Source organism: Myotis nattereri, assembly GCF_964212035.1.
Source record: "Myotis nattereri genome assembly, chromosome: 15".
Classification (NCBI taxonomy): Eukaryota; Metazoa; Chordata; class Mammalia; order Chiroptera; family Vespertilionidae; genus Myotis; species Myotis nattereri.
The window spans coordinates 17,964,413-17,985,027 of NC_138090.1; the positions used below are offsets into that span (position 1 = coordinate 17,964,413).

General features: G+C 55.7%; 2 protein-coding genes across 2 annotated transcripts in view; one reads left to right on the forward strand and one right to left on the reverse strand.

The window, feature by feature from the left end:
- The window catches only part of COG4 (component of oligomeric golgi complex 4), a 28,890-nt gene extending 28,267 nt beyond the window's left edge, over positions 1-623 (forward strand). Inside the window, exon 19 of the mRNA XM_081107777.1 lies at positions 94-623. Within this exon, the coding sequence (XP_080963903.1) occupies positions 94-228 (135 nt within the window). The 3' untranslated portion in view covers positions 229-623. The remainder of the gene's footprint in view (positions 1-93) is intronic.
- On the reverse strand, positions 623-12,773 carry FCSK (fucose kinase). Its single transcript, XM_081107776.1, has 23 exons — positions 12,680-12,773; positions 12,201-12,352; positions 12,020-12,070; positions 11,167-11,292; positions 10,790-10,862; positions 10,349-10,446; positions 9,954-10,034; positions 9,283-9,402; positions 8,944-9,115; positions 8,408-8,520; positions 7,792-7,893; positions 7,502-7,672; positions 7,007-7,071; positions 6,229-6,599; positions 5,373-5,583; positions 5,046-5,212; positions 4,736-4,957; positions 4,238-4,381; positions 3,959-4,078; positions 2,692-2,879; positions 2,509-2,608; positions 1,791-2,014; positions 623-1,613 (listed from the first exon to the last, which is right to left on the reverse strand). The coding sequence occupies exons 1-23, from the start codon at positions 12,759-12,761 to the stop codon at positions 1,527-1,529; spliced, it is 3,240 nt and encodes a 1,079-aa protein (XP_080963902.1). The 5' UTR covers positions 12,762-12,773; the 3' UTR covers positions 623-1,526.
- Positions 12,774-20,615: the final 7,842 nt, after the last annotated feature.

Here is a 20,615-nt window from a genome sequence, read left to right on the forward strand (position 1 = left end):
CCTTCTTCCTGGGCTCCACTGTTCTGAACCTGGTGGAGCCGAGGCCTTCCTCAGGATAGCCCCCTCCTGGCTGACTTGGCTGTTCTCCCACAGGTGACTGAGATTCTGGATTACTGGGGCGCCAACTCCGGCCCGCTGACATGGCGCCTCACCCCCGCTGAAGTGCGCCAGGTGCTGGCTCTACGCATAGACTTCCGCAATGAGGACATCAAGAGGCTGCGCCTGTAGCCCCAGGGTGAGCCCACCTGGCCTGTCACACTAAGTGGCCACAGCCAAGGAGCTGAACAAGGCTGTCTGGCGTGAGGAGAGCTCAGACGGCCCAGACTGTTCCACCATTGGCAGCAGAGAAACAAGGCACCGACTCACTCCACACTCTGCACTCAGACCGAGCTTTGGGAGTAGCCTCTCCCCACCAAGGGGCAAGTCTCCCTGGGCTCCTAATTGGTGGGCAAGTCAACGCAGGCCAGCCTTCTCCAAGGTGGTCATGCTCCCCCCTGGACACTGCAGCAAATGGACTGCCAGCCCTAAAGGATGTGGGTGCATCTGGGGACCTAGAGAACTAGGTTTACTCCGAGTAGAGGGTGTGATACTATGTCCACTCTGATTAAAGAGACTCCTTGGAGAAATGCCAATGTGCTGTTTTCAGGGAGGGCTGGGTGCTACAGGGCAAGACAGGTGTACCAGTTACACTGAAATGTGAAGGCAAAAGCCTACAGCCTCAGCCTCCTCCCACAGCCAGAGTGGCACACAGCCCCTGCCAGGACCTACTTGATAGCTGGTGACTCACCTGACCCTAGACCCTCATTCCCCTCTTGGGCCCTCAGCACCAGAAGCTGGATCATCCCCAGGCAGTTTCCCACAGTGCCAGGGAGGTAGGAACTCCTCCTGGCAGGAATGGAAGAGCTCTCTGAGGACAAACTCAAAGGGCAGATTCGATGGTACAGTCCATGGTACAGGTTAAGGCCTGAGTTGGCAGTGACTGGCTGTAGACCACACTGGCTCACTTCCACAGACATGGGGCTGGACCGCCACTCCTACTCCTACTCCCACTCCCCCATCAAGTCAGCCTGGGAGTGAGTACTGAACATGAAGTCTATTCAGGCAAAAGCCCGGCCTCTAAGGAAGGCCACAGGAAATCCTCAAAGGGCCTCTTCAGGGTCAGCCTTACCAAGGGACCCAGCCTCTGCTAGGGCTGGTTGTCATCCCCTGCCAGGGCCTCCATGCAGAATAAGAAGGCCCCAGCTGGCCTTGTAAAGGCCACAAGGGACACTGACCTTAGGACCTTCCTATGTCCAGATGGAGCAGAGGCCAAGCCTGGGCCACAGTGAATCAAGAGGTCACAGTCCTGTTCCCAAGCGTGGTGTCTCTTTCACCAGGGGGCTGGGCCCAAACTCAAGTCGGCTTCCTTTGCGAGCAGATCCATAGAGGTAGGTGGGGAGTCGGAGGCTGAGTGCTCTGAAGGGAGGGGCTGCTGTAGCTCCAGGTTTTCTTCTCTTGCAGAGGGACAAGCCTCATGGGAAGGGGCATCAGGTTGAGTTCTCACTCCCCAACAGCTGCAGGCTCAGGCCCTGAGTGTCCACTTCTACCAGGTGGACGCTGTAGTTCCCGAGGCCCTGGGAGCAAACGACAAGAGGTGTGTAGAGGGCTCTGTGCAAATCTCTGGCCTTCCGGAGGCTGACCTGAGGCTGCAAGGCCAGGGGGACATGTAGCTACAGCCCCTAGTTAGCCAGTGGGCCACAGTGAAGGCTCCTGCCCCCCCACCAATTACCATACCCAACACCATCAGGTACCTCGGTCTTGGCCAGCACAGCCTCCAGAGCCTCCTTTTGCTTTGGCTCCTTGGTCAACAGATAGAGAAAGCCCCCACCGCCTGCCCCTGCCAGGCTCTGGCCATACACGTGGGGGGCCAGGACATCCATCATTCGCCGCACAGCCAGGGGCTCACAGCCTGGAGCCATGCGCTTCTTCTGCTCCCAGTACAAGGCCAGGCACTGGCCCAGCAGAGGCAGGCTTCCTGGGGTGGGGGCAGAGAAGGAAAAGGCGTGCCTGAGCCAGAATATTCTGTCAGTGCCCATTTATCGACGCTAAAGTGCCAAGAGGTGCTGCTTAACCAGGGGCTGGAAACAGGAGTAATAACCACCTCACAGGGTTGTCTGAGGACCCGTGCACATAAAACTGACATGGTGCCCAGCAGTGTCCAGTAAATGATACAGCCGCTCACTGGAACCCTGCTCAGCTCTGACTCCCTGGCACTCGGTGAAAGGGCCCAGCCTCTTCCCCCACCTGCTTCTTGGTAGATAGGACTGGAGGCCTTCCCCATGGTGCAAGTATGGTCCTGAGATATGGCTCCCATCTAAGTGAGACCCTAGGGAGGGCAGATGGTAGGCTTCCGTCCCCGGGGGCCTAACACCTGGGGCCTGTGCCAAGCCTGAAAAGGCCCCTGGCCTTAGACCCATGGGCGACCAGCCCTCACTCCTGGCGCCCTGCCCCTGGGAGGAAGCACCTCACCTTGGTGGAAGGCTTTCGCGCACTCCTCCGTGTGCCGCACTAGGCTGTGGGCATTCTGTACAACGGCAGGCAGCCGGGCATACCAGCTCCTCAGCACATCCTGCAGATGGGGCAGGAGGGGTGCGATGAAGGGCTGGGCCCTGCCTCCCTCCTGCCTCCCTTCCCCCCGGGGCTGAGGCTCACCTGCAGCAGATTGCGCGCCAGGCGGGTCTTGCCAGTGTACACCAGGAGCAGGTGGTCATTGAGCGTCTGGACAAAGCCCTCAGGTACAGTGATCTCTTCCACCTCCACCTTCAGTGGCAGCTGAGCCCGGGAGCGCCCCACCTTGATGCCAGGCATTAGGCCACCCACTTGGTCCTGCCAGCCACCTCCTGTGAACCCAGAGTCCATCACTGTTGGAGCCTGTCTGGCCCAACTTCTCTCTCCCAGCCCAGGCTCTGGCAGGAACCAGTGGGCAAGATAGCTTCCCCCAACTCCAGCTGGGCCAAGTGAGCTGCCCAGCTTCTGTCACCAGCCTTGGGAGCAGGATGAGCCCAGCGAGAGAACGAATTTCATTCCAGAACCCAGCTTGAGTGGCTAATGATTAATGTCTGTCCCCAACAGACCACTTAATTTCTGAGAGCAAGGACCCTGTATTTGTTCATTTTATCCCCAGGGTCCAACACTGAGTGGATACTCAATAGTTGTCAATTGACCAAATGAAGGGTTTGAATGGTACATCCCGGAAGAAAACTAGGAAGGCCTCCCTATGTGCCCCTCTTGCTGATAACTACCTGTTACGGGATGTGAGTCATTACAACAAAAGGAGGGGGTGGGCTGCAAAGGGACCGGAAAAGGTAGCATAACCAGCATCTATACATCTTTGTGACAGGTTCCTGCCCAGAATCACGATGGGGATGAAGCCTGGCATCCTGGGTGACCACAGCACCCTAGGATCGGGCCAGACAAACTAGCTGCTCCCCATTGTGCATGGATTCCAAGGGGCCATGGTGGCGAGAAGAGGGAGAAGCCTGTGATCAGAGCCATGTTCTGGGCCCTCGGTGCCCCCCACGTGGCTGGCGGGAAGTGGGGGTGGGCACCAATGACCATAGCCCAAGGGAGAGGCAGGTTGGTTGGGAAGGCAGGGTAAAGGTCCGGTCCCCTACTACAAACCCATTCTGCCCAGCCCCACCCTTAGGGAAAGTCCTGGATGGCAACAAAGTCATGAGGAATAAACAAGTACCTAACACACATGAAAGGCAGAGCACAGAACCTAAAGGTGCTCCTAAAACATCAGCTCCTTTGAAGTAGAAATGTTTCAAGTTGAACATCACCAGAGGTCAGAGTGATAAGGAAGCTCTAACCATTTGAAGGAACAGCAGTTAAGTGGCTGTCACCAAGCCCAGGGGAGCCCCCGGAAGCTCCTGGGAAAGTGCCAGTGACCTCCCTCCCAGCAGAGGCGGTCCCATACCTGTGGTGAGCACCTGCTCCAGGTGCAGCACTGCATGGATCAGGGACTCCCTGCTCACCTTCCGGCCCGCAGCCCGCTGCAAGGCGGCCAGGGCAGTGCCTGCCAGGATGCTGCTGGTGCCTGCAGGGCAAGGAAGAGGTCAGTCGGGCATGAAACACCTCTGCGCAGCCCAGACCTGCCCCACCCCCTTGGTCTGTTGGGCAGAGGTAGTGAGGAGGAAGGAAGGAGGGGCTGGAGGGCAGGGATGGAGTGGTTGGCAGCAGGACAGGGCCCACTCACCGAGGCCAGAGCCATGGGGCAGCTCAGACCAGGTGTGCAGCTCGAAGCCGCCCCCAAAGGTGCGCAGCAGCTGCTCACTCAGCGAGAGCTTGGACCTGACTTGCACGATCCCCGCACAGATGAAGGCCGCCTTCAGCAGGGCTCCTGGGAGGGACCAGCACCCAGCAAGGCATTTGGTCTCCAAAGGCAGAAGCAGACATACCACCCACCTCCACTATTTCCCATCTAGGGGTTCATCTAGGGGACAAAAGTCCAGCAGCAGTGCAAGTCCATCCCCAAGCCCCCAAAAGATCTCTGGGCTCCCCAACATGGGCAAATGTGCCAGCTCTGCCTCCTGTAGCTGCATGCACCTGGGCAAGGAGACCTCGGGGCTCCTCAGCCTGACTGGGTAGCCCTCAAGCCAGGCCCCCAGGGCCAACAGGGTCTCCAGGGTCCTGCCCTAGCCCCCAGCTAGCTATGTGTGCCACTCCCACCGGCAGACGTCCTGGGTGCCCTGACCTGGAGCATGGGGCTGGCAGTAGTCCCTCATGTCCTCCAGGCTCCGGCACACTATCTTCATGGCCATCTCATCCCGCCGAGGCCCCACTGCCAGCCACAGCTCAGGCTCCCAGATGCGGCGAGCCCTGGCCCCAATGGGCCGGCGGCCATCCACTCGCACAGCCAGGCCCAGCACTGCCCCACCAAGCTCATAGGCAAGGGGTGGCGTGTCGCTCCAGCCTCCTGTAGCAGTTGAACAAGACCAAGCTGGTCAGGGGGCTGCCTGCCCGGCTCTGGGGTGGCTACCCTCACCCCCCTCCAAGGGACTCACCAGAGAAATCCACACGAGCTGGGCACTCAGCCACCACCCACTGCCCAGGTGCCGGCAGCCCCACAGGCTCCGTGGAGACAAAGTGCTGGGCGGACATCACAGCCTGGCGGATCAGGATCTGCCCAGCCCCCTCGTAGTGGCGAGCCGCTCGCACTAACAGGACTGGCCTGCCAAGAGGGCAGGGAGAGATGGCGGCATGGAGCCCCAGGCTGGGGGCAGGCTGCCTGGGTTTGGGGCCCGACTTCCTTGGGCCCCACCTCTCTCTGGTCTGCACCTATAAGAATGACCAGGGGCTTCTCCAGGGGTCCTGACATCATTGGCACCCACCTGCTCAGCCACTTGTCCCGCTCCTGGGCAAGAGCCTTCACACCCCCAGCCAGGTCTCCACACTCCAAGTACGAGAAGGGCCGAGCCCACTCGGGATTGGCAGCCGGCCCACTCCGTAAGCCACCCTGGCCTTCCGCCATGCAGCCCAGGACGTCTGCCACACAGGCCAGCACCCGGGCCGCCACGCCTGGGTCTCCTGCACCCGCTGCCACTGAGGGACCAGAAGCCGGGTGGTTAGGGAAGGGACCTACCCCCCCTGCCCTCTTCCCCAAGTGACTGTTCAACAGCCCCCAAACATTCCTGCCCCCTCACACCTCTTAACTTTGCCCACCCCACTCCTGTGCTTGGCAAAGTTCTCATCCTGCCAGCCCCAGCCCAGCCCAGCCCAGCCGTGCCTCTTTATCCCCACCCAGGTTGCCCAGAGCGGTTAAGAACTCAGACTTAGGGGTCAAACTGCCTGTGTTCAGTCGCAGTGCCACCCCAACCAGCTGTGTGGCTGTAGGTGAATGACTCAAATAGGGACCACTTTCCACAATCGCTGGGATCATTAATGAGGTGCTGCCTGGAAGAGCCTGCCACATCCCCCGGGGCTCTGGCACCTACGTTTTGGCACCCAATACAAAACATGTAGGGTTTGCCGATGCTCACTGGACTGGACCCAGAGGCTCGGGCCCAGGCCTCAGCCTCTCATCAAACTCCCTACTGACAAGAATGAAGCTTCCCAGGAGCCTGAAAGCAAACTCTACTGTGTCTCTCCCCTGCTCTGAAGTCTCCCACCTCCTGTCATCAACCCAGAGGGCAGGTAGGACAGGTGATGCTGGGCCTGGCTTCCCCACACAGAGACCCAGCAACTCACCCTGGTCCAGCGTGGTCAGCAGGAGCCCAGGGCAGCCCTCGCGCACAGCGGCCCGGATCAGCGGGCGCAGGCTGAGGTCCTGCCTGGCCTCGAGCACCTTGCGCGCCTTATGCAGGGCCTGGCGGAAGAACAGGTCCCGGCGGGAGGCCAGTGTGGCAGCCCGGTCCAGACAAGGCTGCAGCTGCTCCCAGGACAGACGCCAGGAGGCCCGCCAGGCCCACAGGGCCTCACCCCCATCCTCCTGCGGGTCCAGCATCCACAGCATGTCCCTGGGCCCCAGGGCCCTTGAGGGGTGGAGCACAGGAAAGAGGCGGGCGCTGAGAAGGCAACGCTCCGTGGGGGGCGTGTCTGGGTTCCACAGGTCCCAGTTTCTGATGTGGGGAGAAGGCACATTAGCAGGAGGCAAGCCCAGGCTCCTGCTTCCTCCCCAAGGCCGGCCTGCCTGTCCACTGGGGGCTGGCTAATTCTCGGGGGGCGGGGAGGGGGCGGGACAAGTTCCTCCAGTCAGCACAAGCAGGCCATGTAGGGAGGGGGACGAACTGTCCTGCCCCCTTTCCCAGGCCGCCTGACAAAATCCCAAAGCCTGAGCACAGGCAGGAATTAGGAACTGTCCAGGGGGAAAGTGCTGGGGGAGGATCAGACTGCCCCAAACTACCCCAGACCCCGTGGGCTGGTGGGAGGGCAGGTGCTGCTCTGGGGCTGAGGCAGAGATGAGCCTGGAAGAGGCGGTCACCCTGGCTGCCGAGGCCCAGAGGCCCATGGAGGCCATCAGTCTTACCGAATGCCTGTCTTCTGGAAGAACTCATTCCAGGACATGTTAAGATACGTTCCTGTCCCCTGTCTCTGGGGGAAGTGGAGGAAGCAGTCAGGGCTTCGGGGACCACAGGAAGGGAGGGGTTAGGGACACTAAGACCAGAGGGGACAGGACAGAGACCTGCACATATGAAAGCAACTTCTGAAACCCTGTGTCAAGCCCGGAGCTCAGCGACCCTGCCCAGGTGCCGGGAACCTGGCGCGGAATCCCGGTTCTAGGCCTAATCCACTAAAATCGGCTCTGCAGCCCAAGGCAGGTCACCTCCCTCTCTGAACCTCAGTCTGAACCTGGCAGAGCAGATGAGGAGGGAGATCAAGGCATGGCGAGACTCTACTGGCTGCAGCCTATCCCTCAGGCCAGCGCTCAGCGAGCCCTGCCGTGGAGTGGAAACTGGGCTGGGATCCCTGGGCTCCCCAGAGCCTGAAGATGGGGGTGAGGGGACGCAGGGCGAGCACCTACTTCCCAGCTGTCCAGACGTCCAAAGAGAGTGAAGGCACGAACAGGGGCTCCGTGCAGCCGCACGTGGTGCCCCTGCAGGACAAGGTCGTGCAGCCCCAAGCCGTGTAGCGCCTCGGACTGGGCCGTGTCCAGGCCACTCACAAAGCAACCAGGGCCGATGTGAATGGGGCCCTGGCAAGGGAGAGGGCGGGCATCCTGAGGGGGCAGTGCCACTCGAGGCACCCCCCAACACACACGGGGCCTGGCCCCCACAGCCTTGCCTGCCCTCTGCCCCTGCTCTCAGGCCTCACCTGGAGATGGCAGTGCTGCAGGACACTCCCAGGACCCAGCTGGACAGCGCCCTCCAGCAGGCAGTTGACCACAGAGCTCCCGGCCCCCAGCAGCTGCAGCTCCTGAGCAGCCGGGGAGAAGGTCGTGAGTGCCCTCTACACCTGCCCTGGCCCCAGCTTCCGGCCGACTCTCATCCCACCCGTTCATGCTGCTCCCAGGGGCCTCCAGAGAAGTCTGACCTCAGTAACAGAGGTCCCACCGGATGGCAGCTTCCCCAGAAAACCTCTCCCACCAGCCCAGGTACCCCCACCACGCTGAGGGCAACCTCGGAAATCTGTCTGTCCCCTTCCACAGCACCATGGCACTGACCCCGGCCCATCACCACCTCTCCAAGCAGACCCCAAAGAAAGGGGTGGGGTCTTCTCTAGCTTCTCCATCAGGCAGGCCTGGATGCAGAATCCTACCTTGACCACTTACTGGCTCTGTGGCCTTAGGCAAGTTACTTAACCTGTCTGAGCCGCCAAATGGGGATGACGACATCTAGAGTCATGGGTAGTCTGCTCCAAGCGTGGGCTGTTCCTTTCCTTTCTAGGAGCCCCTATCCCACCTGTCCTCAGGCACCTCTGCTGGTCTTACCTCCACCTGGGAGTGCACGACCTGGGCCCCAGGAGTCCTGGGAAACGTGAGGCTGAGCAGGAACTCACTGGCCGAGTTCGTCATGTAGCTGTAGCTGCCGTCGGGGATATATGCTGTAAAGATATAAGCAGTGACCCCACCCCTATGCCTGCTGCTGCTCTGAGCCCAGCCAGGCCTCCGGCCGGCAGACACATCTTCATCGGGCCCTGGAGGGCAGGCCTAGCCATGAGCCCACTGTGCTGATGGGGAAGCTAAAGTCCAGAGAGGCTCAGTAACCTGCCCAAAGTCACACAGCTAGAAAATGGAAAGACTGGGCCCGGAGCCCAGGAATGAGACAAAAGGAAGAGTTATTGGGGGTGGGGGGAGGTGGGGGGTGTCAGGCCTCTGGGTTGGGAGAGGACAACTGGCTGATACATGCACTAGACCTGCCTGGTCCAGGAGCCCAGGGACCAGGCAGGAGGCGGCCTTGTAGCTCCGGGTAGGGGGTCCTCACTCCGGTGGCCTCCCCACCCAGAGAGCCGAGAGGCAGCACCCACCCACGGTGAGGGGCTGATCACGAAGCTCCCTCCACAGCTTGGCCCGCGCCACCTGAAGATAACCCTCGACGTCTGCGTCGCTTTGCCCCGTTTCCGGAGGCCGCCCCGCCAGGAAGTCCTCTCTGCTCACATTCCGGGCCATGCACAGCAGGAGGTCGAAAAACAGAGACAGCTGGGACAAGGACAGGAAGCACAGCTATTGGGGGCTCCTAGGCCAAACTGGGGCAGACCCATCCCCAGAGACACGGACCCTCAGAGGGGAAGGGGCGAGCCTGAGGTCACAGAGCCAGTGCCGGGCTTTTCCCCAGGCCAGGGCCCCCAGCCCCCACCCTCAGTCACCTGGACAGGCCGGGCTCCGGAGTCCAAACCCATGTAGGTGCAGGCATCCAGCGGGGGGCTCACGTGAGTGGCCAGGAGGTGCTCAGCAGTCTCCACGGAGAAAAAGGCGACTCCGGAGACCTGGAGGAGCCCCCATGAGGGTCAGGTGGGGGGACCCTGGTGTCAGGCTTGGGCCTGAGTTGGGGGAAGACACATAAAGATGGACCAAAAGGCTGGCTGCTATGCCAGGCAGAGTCCTTCATCTTCGGGACCACTCCTGCACCCAGATTCCAGGCTTACTGGAGGGGGTCCCTGAACAGGAACCTTCTGGGACCCACCTCAATTTTCAGGCCTCCTCCCAAACCTAGTTCTCTCTCATCCCCTGGTCTGGTCCCAGACCCTTACCCACCACTCGCATCCTTGTCCTTCATTCTAGAAGGATCCCCCAAGTTGGCTTCCAGACTTCCACCCAACGCATTCCTGAACTTTCTCGCATTCTTGTTCTAGCCTTTCCCGTTTGGGGCAAGACCCTTTCCTCAGATTCTGGCTCCGCCTGCTCCTCCACCACAGATTCTGGTCCTGTCCTGCCCGGGAATCTTCTAGAAGGAGTGGAGCTCTTCCCCGAGCAGGAAGGCAATCCTGCCCTTTTCCACGGGGTCCCCAAAGCCCCCCAACCTCGGCGGCAGCCATACCAGTGGCACCCGCCCATCAGGCCTGGCGCACCGCTGTATGTCCGCCTCGCTGCCCTGGTAGTAAATGTCTAAAACGAAGCCCTGTGTCGGGAGAGAAAATAGAGTTAGGGAAGGGGGCCGAGGACGATCAGGAGCAGGGACACAGCAAGGGTACACCCGATGGGAGAGGGGCTTTGCCTGTCTTCCCCAGCCCAGCACAGAGCCTGGCACAGGGTCCACATGCAATGCAAGTTTGGCCAAAGACTAAGTGAGCATGAGAGCTGTTGCCACAGAGGAAACTCCTCCGAAGCCAGGCTGTACCAGAAAGTCCGGAGCAAGAGGCTGCCCAGAGCAGAGGACCAGGAGGCCATCCCAGCCCGGCTCCGGGGCCCATGGCACTGCCCCAGGGGCACTACCTGGGAGTCGGTGAGGTAGACACCATGGTTCCGGGCGTAGGCTGTGGTTCCTGGAAAGGCGATCACTCTGGCTCCCCGGAAGCCGCCCCAGCTGATTCCTATGAGGAGAGAAATCAGGAGCCTCCCGGGGGGCCCCAACCCAAGGCAGGGAGGCCCCAACCAGGTAAAGATGAGAGCTCAGGGCAGGGGCATCTGGGCGCCTCTAAAAGGAAAATATGGTTCCCGAGCCAAATGGACGTTCCTCTGGGAGGATGACGATGCCTCCCCTCCCAAAGTTCTACGGCAGCCCTGGGGGGCAGAAGGGGCAGGGCTGGTGTCTCCATGCTACAGCTTCCCTTCTGAATAGGGCAGTGGGCCAGGCCCAGAAAGGGTGAGCTAGGACAGGCACGTCCCTCCTCTGGCTACGGCAAGGGAGGAGGTCCCCAGCCTTCTCAGGCTCACCTGGGTTGGGAGGAACAGACAGCAGCATGTCGGTGCTGCAGACCCACACGCCTGGTGGGGAGCCTGGGCCCAGCTGCGGGAGAGAGTGCAGATGGTGGGTGGCCTGGCCCAGCCCCTCCTCTGCTCCCACACAGCCCAGTGTCGAGCCTGTCCCCCTGCTCTAGGGAGACTCTGAGGTAACAGGGGCCTTCCCTGACCCTCCTGCCCACCTCCTGGGACCACACCTCCCTCCAGTTTTGCCAACACTCATTTCCTAAAGCTCTAACTCTAGGTGCCGCCAAAGCCGTTCTTCCTGGCATCCCCGTCTGAGCCAGGACAGGCTGCAGCTGGTGGTGCAATGAGAGAGGAGCGAGGCCCTAAGGCACCTCTGGCCTCACCTGATAGGTCATGATGTCCAGCAAGCGATCCAGGTTGTAGACCAGAGCCTCCACGGGGGCCTGGGGGTTCTCCACGGGGAGGCAGGTGAAGGCCCGGCCACAGTCATCGAAGGGGAAGTCTCGGCCCTAGGGGGGAAGCAGGGCAGGGGAAAGAGCCCGTGGGGCAGGGAGCCTGGGCACACCCCCGGGGCTGTGCAAAGGTGTAAAGTCATCAAGCTAGAGTGTTTTCTCGTGTAACTTTCCCAGTTACATGATTCTAGTAAAAAGTTAGAAAAGTCAGATATGCAAGAAGAAAATCTCTCAGGAATAATCACCATTCCTCTCATTTTGAGGTATACCTTTTCAGAATGATATGCATATATTCTTTACTTTTTGATTTTTTACAAAAATGAGATTCTGAAAAGGTAGAAACAACAGAACTTAACACACACACATACACAGGTAAAACTGGGGAAGTAACATGGGGAACCATATAAAGGCAGGTCCTGCTTTAAGCATTTCACGGATCATCTCAGCATCTCCACCCAAAGCAGGAACCATCGCCGTCCTGATTTTACAGACGCGGAAACTGAAGCCTAGAAAGGGTCCAGCGCCTTGCCCAAGGTCACGAAGCTGGGAAGTCTCTTTCAATGCACAGAACTAGATGGACTTATTCATCCCTTTCTCATATCCCACCAGAAAGATAATGCTATTTATATTTAACCAGTTGCCTATTTTTTGGATACTTGGATCAATTCTGACTCCAGTTCTTCTGGATTTGCACAAAAAACACCTTGCAAACACACCCCTATCCAACCCTGAGGATCGATGGGTCCAGTCTTCTGCATGGCGCCCCGCCCAGCATCTTACTAACCATGTGCAGGATGAGGATCCAGGCCGACTGTAGGACATCAGAGGTGACCACCTGCCAAGAATGGAAGAGCCCTGTAGACAAGAGGCCTGGGCAGAAGGCACCAAGGACGGCACCCTCTTGTCTGGGGAGAGGCCCCGACACAAAGCCACTGAGGCACGACAGGAACGACGTGAGCACTCACAGTGAAGCCTGCCCGGGCACTCAGGTGTTCAGCAGCCACCAGCAGGGCATTGAGGGTGGCTCCTCCGCTGCCCACACGCGTCTCAGGGTCCTCCACAGCCAGTAACAGAGTCCCGGCGGGGATCTGCTCTCGTTTCTGCCGCACTTCCAGCTCTGTGGTCAGAACACAGCTGGGACCTGCTCCCCAGCCTCCCAGCCCTGGTCCCAAGCAACTAAAGCAAACCTACTGATAATTATTATTTCATCTTTGACTCAGTAGCTTTGCATGTACTAGCGCATTAGCTCTCTGCCCAACTCTGTGAGGGAGGTACAATTATTCCCATTTTACAGACGAGAAAACTGAGTCTCAATGAAATGGCATGATATGTCAAAGGTCGCATGGCTAGGAAGAAGCAGACTCTGGGTTTGAACTATAGGAGGCATAGGGGTGTGGGGAGGGGTTCCCACATTAGGGCAGAGTGGGGAGGGAGGGTCCCCTACCTTTCTGGAAGACCTCGACACTGTCCTTGTACTGGCAAGTCAGGATGATAACCGTCCAATCAACCCCCTTGGGCTGCTCCATTCTAGCCAAAGTTGAGGGGCGTCCTGAGGCAGAAATAGAGGTGTGCGTGGCTTATTTTATGTTGTCATACCCTAAGATTGGTTTTTGTATTGTTTTATGGATTTTAACACTTGCATAGAGTCTTGTGGTCACCACTACGGTCGCACTGGACAATCATCAATCAGTTCTCTTCAGCTAGAGCTGGAATGTAATCTTTTGAGACTGGCTTCTTTCACTCAGCACCATGCCTCTGAGATTCATCCAAGTTGGCTGTGCATATCAGCACCGTACTTCTTTCTTCGCACGGACCTTCCACAGCCTGTTTCTCCATCCACTCACTGAAGGACATCTGGGCTGTTTCCAGGTTTTGACAGCCATGATTAGAGCTGCTATAAACATTCATGTGCGAACTGAGTAGGAACCTAAGACCTCATCTCTCCAGGTGGATTCCTCGGTGTGGGATTGCTGGGTCACGTGATCAGCGTGTCTTTGACGTTCTCATTCTGGGTGCACGTGATCTCCTCAGGAGAGGAAGTGAGGGGAGCAGGGTGGGGGAGACAGGGTGTCCCACCTTAAAGCAAGGGCCTACCCTTTCTGGACCACTGGCCCCTCAGCATTCAGTCATTGGCTGTGATCCGGGGGAGGGAAGGTCTAACCTCCCAGGCTCCTGAGGCTGAAGGGAATTCCCTGGGGAAGGGGACAGCTGTGGGAGGAGGGCACCAGCCTGTTCTAGGGATCTGGGCAGGGTGCCAACAGTGCCCACTTCTAGGGACTTCAGGGGGGATCTCCCTGAAAGAGGCTGCCACCCCACCTGCCACCATCTTCTTTCAGGCACTCTGAGCAAGTGAGGGGAAGATGGGGCCAAAGCAATGTCTTCACCCCTTCCTAACTCCCCCAACATTTCTCTCCTACCAGACGGGAAACCAATCTGACTCCAGGGCCCCTGGCCTCCCCAAGACCTCTGCAGACAGGTCCCTAGGAGTGCCCTGGCATCAGCCTCTGGCAGAGTCCCGACTGCTGTCCTACGAAGCAGCCCTCCCCCACCTCCTCCCTCCAACCCCCAAAGCTCAGTGTCAGAGCGATGGTGGTGCTAGCTGCATGCCTTCCCAGGGGCACAAGGAACTCATGGCCAGCCCGCACCCCAGCCAGAGCCAGCAGGAAACCTGAACCTCAGCAGGTTTCTTCTTAGGCCCGACTCCTCTGCCACCGGGAGAGACCCACCACGTCGCAACACCCACACTCCCACAAGCTGGCAGGGAAAGCCTCAACCACTAACAGAAAGTGCTCTGTTCCCTGCTCAGCCCAGCAGGGAAATCCAGAGGGGAAATCTGAGCTGAGATCTTGGCCAGGCTCCTGAGGGCCAAGGCATTCCCAGGGATGCCCAGATGGCCTTCCCAGTAAATGGGCGGCGAGAGATTCCAGCTTGTCCACCAACTTACTGTGTGATCTTTGGCACCCCTACCCCCTCCAGTCTCCTGACGCAGGCGTGTCACTGACCAATGTCCCCCAGCTTGTTCCCCTGGAGGCCATGCTTCCCAGCAGCTCCCAACCAATGACTCAGCAGCAGGGCCAGGAAGACAGACCCCTCCCAGCAATTTAGGGTTCCTCTGACAGGCAGTCTTGGCTCCAGGACTGCCCACCCACCTACCAGAAACTCTTAGAACCTCACTGCAGTCTGAGACTGTTCCCGCCCACCACTTCCCTGCTTCCTCCAGTTCCCTCCTCGTTTTCCCTCCGCCAGTAAATCTAACCCCATCTTGGTCTCGGCTTCTCCAAGAACCTGAACCAACATGGAGAGTATAATATCATCTCCTTCTTGGCACCTTCAAAGGAAAAAAATCACTGTTTGAACCTCTCACTTAATGTGTGGAAAGGACCATCTTTATCCTAAAAAAAAAAATAGATGAGGAAACTGAGGCACAGAGAGACTGGGTCACATGTCCAAGGTCACACAGCTAGCAAGCGGCAGAGTCAAACCTGAACTCCGTGGTGACAGATGATCTGACTCTGGACGGTGGGCACACCGTGCAATGCACAGATATTGCAACACAGAAACCCACACCACAGAACAACCTTTATGTTCATGTTGACCAATGTCACCCCAATCAATTTAATTAATAAATAAATAAAAATCTGAACTCAGACACTTTTGCTCCAAAGTCCATTCTCTTAACCACTACACTGGACCTGCTGTGTAGGACTGAAAACAAGAACAAAAGGAGTAAATATATATAAAGTGCTCCATTCAGGTGGCGATGAAACGGGGAGGACGTTCATGATCACAGCCATGAGAAGTGGGCTCCCCCACTCTGACCCACAGTTAAGACAAGATGATTTCTCATTCCCACTACCTCCCTGCAGGGTAAGTGTTCTGTCCATTCTCCAGATGCTAATAGATGCTACCACCATGACTGGGACCCGGATCTCTCTGATTCTTATTTAAGTCATGGTACTAACGATGTTTGGTCCCAAGCAAAGGTGACAAAAGAGAGCAAGGAAGAAATGCCCCCAGGACAGTCCAAAAGTCTGAGCTCAGTGTTGGCCTCAGCACCGTGATAGGAGACATGGGCAGATGACAGGTCATGGCGGGAGGAGGGAGGGCAGCCCTATCTGGACTGCATACAACTAGAGACTGGAGCAGAGGAACAGTTCTGGGCTGGGAATCAGCCCCCCCGGGCTCTCTCCCCATCTCGGCCTCTTCCTGTGTGATCTTGAGCAGGTTACTTCATCTCTCTGAGCCTCAATTTCCTAATCTGAAAACTATGGCCAACAATACCAACCTCCTAGGACAGTTACCAGCATTAAATAAAATGTAAAATATGCAGCACATAGCAGGAGCTCAATGAATGGTAGTTCTCTCCAGCAGGAAAAGGAAGCAGGAGCGTTTAACTTGGCCCTGAAGCTGGTAGAAATGAAGGCTCTGAAATATTCTCTGAGTCAAAGATGATCCTGAAGAAGAAAAATAATCAGGGAAACCCTAGATGATTTGGCTCAGTGGATAGAGCCTCGGCCTGTGAACTGAAGGGTCCTGGGGTCGATTACGACCAAGAGCACATGCCCAGGTTGTGGGCTCGATCCCCAGTAGGGGGCATGGAGGCAGCCGATCAATGATTCTCATCAGTAATGTTTCTGGCGCTCTCTCCCTCTCCCTTCCTCTCTGAAATCAGTAAAAATATATTTAAAAAAAATAGTAATAATCAGGCAAGGCCTAGGGAAATCAAGCAAGGCTGAGGAGCATGCCTTGCCAGATCAGCCAAAAGGGTATTTTATGGTAACACAAAAGGTGGCATGATACTTGTAGCTAATACTTAGGGGCTGCTTTTTTCAGGCACCATGCCAAAGGCATTGTAGTATCAGCTCATATGACCTACTCTGCAGTCCTCCCTAAGAATTGGATCTTACCACACTCATGGTAGAGGTAAGGAAACTGTAGCTTAAAGAGATGAAATAGCCTGCCCAAGGTCATACAGCTAGTACAGGCCGAACAGGTGTTTCCAAGTTTAAGGTCCATGTTCTTAACCACCCTATAGGAACAAGATATCTCTCTCCCGGGGCCTCTGCCCTCGGTCATACCTGACATCCGTACAGAAAACTTAGAAAATAGCCTTCTATTTCAATATTCTGCCCACTTTTTTAGTTGAAATACTATTTGCTAAATTGGGGGAGGGAAGGAGAATCAGGGACAGAAAATATTAAGACTTTTTCATATGCTGTTTGAAGAAAGGTAGGGCAGGGACCTTGCATTTTAAAGCTTTCAAGGGAAAAACAGGCACATGGAGGAATCTGATTTGCCTTCTGGTAAGAAAAAAAAAAAGTGGAAACTGATAGGGAGTAAAATGACACTGTAAATTACACAAAAGGCCAGCAAAGTAGTCCCCCCTGATCCACGGGGAATACATTCCAAGACCCCCAGGGGATGCCTGAAACCAAGGATAGTATGAACCCTATACATGCTATGTTTTTTCCTATGCATACATACCTACCTATGAAGACTAGCTTCGGATGGTATCCTTTCTCCTTAATCAACTTGTGCAACTTCTGCTGGAAAAGTGGCAGCAGCTTCTTCGCAGCGCACACAGCCTCTCCGGGATTTTTATATCACTTGCTGTAAAAATGGCTTGGCGTCACTCTTTTCAGGGGACCCTTGGCTGAAGTCTTTGTACAGGCTCACTGCTTTCCGGCACAACATGTTGCCACCCATCAGAACACATTTTCTGTTCCTGTCTTCGACCCACAAATGTAATGCCTTTTTCATCTTAACCAAGCACTTATCCCTTAGGGCGGCTGCATAACTTTGGCAATTTCAAGTGACGGCAAAGCTAGCACGGATCTCTTTTTCCTTCTTCACAATTTCACAGATAGAAGATTCATTCTTACCATAGATCTTAGCAACCTCAGCATACGATTTTTTCTCTTCCCTTATTAAGCCGAGAACTCTCGCCTTCTCCCATAAAGGAAGCACTTTATGGCTACTCGGCATGCTTGCATCGCCAGCACCACTACTCTTGCACTATGGGGCCATTATCAAGTCAAATAAGCGTCGCTTGAACTTCGATACCTGACAGTGGATCTGATAACCAAGGAAGTTACTAAGTTACTAACCAGCTGGTAGCAGTATACAGCCGGGATTACGTGGGACAAAGGGGTGATTTATGCCCCAGGCAGGAGGGCGCAGGCCAGGGGAGGTTTCATCAGTCTAGTCGGAACTTCAAACAACTTTAAGCATGCATTGTCTATTTCTGGAATTTGCATTTAATATTCTTCAGATGGAAGACCTCAGGTAAATGAAATCGTAAAAGCAAAACTGCGGATAAAGAGGGGACTAGCGTAACTGAGATCTGTGCATAGTGACGAGACCCCACGGGACACAGAGGCAGAAAAGCGACCTCAACGCAAAATCAGCAGCGAAGGCATCCAGCACCCCACCTGCCTCCGGGACGAGGAGGTCCTGGAGCCGCATCTCCTCCCCGTTCCCAAGTCTCGGAACCCCCATTGAAAGACCCCAGCAAAAGGGACGCAGGATCTGCTGACCCCCACCCCCTACAGCCAGTGGGTGCCCAGGGGCGCCAGCGGAGCTCTCGGGGACTCCCTGCCTCGGTCCTGCCCCTCGCAGAGATCAGGCCAAGAATTGGCGAGTGGGGAGTGAGGTGCGCGAAGCGGAAACGCGTGGTCCGACGTACCTGCCTCCTCCTGGTGCTGGGCTCAGCCGGCTTTTATGAGGGGCTGCGCGTCCCTTCGCGGCGCACCCTGGGAAATGTAGTTTCACCTCTCCGCCGGCCTGGGCTTGTCCTCTCAAAACAAAACAAAACAAAACAAAAAAAAACCAGCTCCCACCTATCGCAGGGCAAGCACTTTCCAAAAGGGCAGTCAGTGATCAGATCCAGAAAGAAGGTGAGGCGAGAAGGTGGCTCCGTGGGCCAACAAAACTACAACTCCCAGAGGAACCAGTGCGCCTTAAAGACATAGGCTCCTTTTCTGGGACTCGCGCTTTCAGGTTTGGGTTTGTTTGTTTAACCTTCTGGCCGGGACTTGCTTTTCTCCCGAGGGGGGAAAAAAAAATCCTGGAGCAGGGCGGGGGAAGGGAGAAGCATAGATGTTGCCTGAGCTTGAACGGCTGCCATTGGATTAGCAGTTGGTTGTAGTGCTTTCTGGGTTTTATGCACGTGGGTACTAACGGAAGACACTTCGCAACTCTGCAGTGGAAAGGAGATCAGCAGAGTTCTGAATGGCAGCCTTGTTTGTAATCGCGGGAGATTGGAAACGCTCTTTCTTTAGGGCACTGGGGAAATAAAGGCATATCCATGCAATGGAATACTATGCAGCAGTTAGAACCACGCAGAACTGTGTGTACAATAGGAAACGTGTCCAATACATTTTGTTAAGGGGTAAGAAGCAAGTAGTTAGAACCCTATGTACGCGGGAAGCCACTCATGTCAAAAATAATGTATATAGCCCTGACCGGTTTGGCTCAGTGGATAGAGTGTCGGCCCGTGGACTGAAGGGTCCCAGGTTCGATTCCGGTCAAGGGCATGTACCTTGGTTGTGGGCACATCCCCAGTAGGGGCTGTGCGGGAGGCAGCTGATCGATGTTTCTAACTCTCTATCCCTCTCCCTTGCTCTCTGTAAAAAAAATCAATAAAATATGTTTTTAAAAAAAGAAACAAGCTTCTACTCAAATTTCTATTTAAAATAATGTATATGGACACACAGTATGTGTGGGAACAGGACTGGAAGGGAACACACTCTGGGGCAGAGACTGCCAGGAACGGGGAGAGGCAAGGAGAACTTAAGCCTTATCTGTATTTCTGGAATTTTTCTTACAAGAAGGTACTTTCCAAATCTACTGTCATTAACAGGGAGCCAGAAAGGCCCTGCCTTCGGTCTCAAAGGAGATGGGGGACCCTACTCTACCTCTGTGTAACCTTGGCCAGTCACTTGGTTACTCTGCGTCTCCTTGTCACCTGTCATCTGTAAAAATGGGTTAATAACAGTATTGAATGCTGAGATTGTTGTATAGTAAAATGCTCAAAAAGTACTAACCATTTGACAAGAGGAAAAATTCTGAGATGTCCTAAATTGATTTATGGCAGGCTAGAGGGTGGGAGGAGGGGGAAGAGATTAATCAGTTAACAGAACCACAGGCCAAAACCGACAAAAGATGACTCACATTCTTGAATGTCTGTTAAAACTTTCGATTAATTTCCAGAGAGCTATCTAAAGAAAAAATAGCGAACCACTAGAACCGCCTCATCCTGATTATGCATGAGCTTTCTGGCTTGTTGCCCACAACCAATCCAGAAGTTGGAAATAGTTCTTCCTTACCGGCTATGCATCTGTCCTAGAACGGCTACGGCTTGACCTTTTCCCAACCCCTCTTTAAACAGAGGCAGTGTAAGTTCTTTCAAAACAGCTTACACCTTTCTTCACCAAACCCATCGTATAAAGGATCCAGGACTGGGCCCATGTTCTTCTCCATCTAGCCCTGCTACTGGTGATTTAGACTGTGTATGTCCCAGGACATGGTCCTTTTTCTGGCTAGCATATGACTCAATAAACCCTTTCTTTCAGAAAAGCTTTAGGCCACAAAGGTTCTTTTGTTTAACATATCATTATGACTATGTTTATTGTGGTTATGCTTACGCTGCCCCATTAGAGCAGGGTCTTTGGTTTGTCCACTAGAACCGTGCCTAGAACGTTGTAGGTGGTTGAAACAGTTTGTTGCATGAATGAGCCGTCCCCTGCCAGTTTCCACTACCCACCTCCTCTCCCAAATTTTTCTCCTTCCCTCAGACTTCTCCCACTGGGGTCATTCCCCCTCTTCACGTGGCCCAGCTCTCACCCTCCTTCCCACACTGAAGTGCCTGCGCTTTCTTCTGTGAACCCAGGAGGCCTCCAGGGGAGTGATGAGCTAGCTGCCTCCCACTGCTGCTCTTCTCATCAATGCAGATCCCTCTCTGCAGTGGAGTGGGAGGCATCCCTGCAGCTACAGCTTTGGGTGTGGAAGGGTTCAAGGAAAACAATGTGCCCCCCAGGAGCTCAGAAGCAAAGGGCTTCATCCCACCTCCCAGGGCCGGCATGCTGGAGGGGTAAGGAGTGGTTCCAAGGCCACTTGCACTTTTCAGACTGAGAGGCAAAGATGCTTGAGGGATTTTGATAACATGAAGCCCTCCGTGCAATCTGTCAGCAGCAGACACAAAAAATGCCAAGCTCTCAGCTCTGTGGGTAGCCCCACTGTCTCGGGTAGGGAAGACATAGCCATAAAAAAAAAAAAAAATGTTCTGATGTTATCATATACGGTAGAACCCAGTGGTTAAATACAAGGATTTGAAATCTGACAAATCCTCCCCAGTTCCCATCATTCCCTTACTGTGTGAG

Excerpts from the sequence above, each read along its gene's own strand:
- FCSK (XM_081107776.1), bottom strand. The coding sequence starts at position 12,761 with ATGGAGCAGCCCAAGGGGGTTGATTGGACGGTTATCATCCTGACTTGC. Across the intron at positions 9,403-9,953 it reads CTGATGGGCGGGTGCCACTG|GTCTCCGGAGTCGCCTTTTT; the intron begins GTATGGCTGCCG and ends GGGCTCCTCCAG. Across the intron at positions 7,894-8,407 it reads TCGTGCACTCCCAGGTGGAG|GAGCTGCAGCTGCTGGGGGC; the intron begins GTAAGACCAGCA and ends CCGGCTGCTCAG.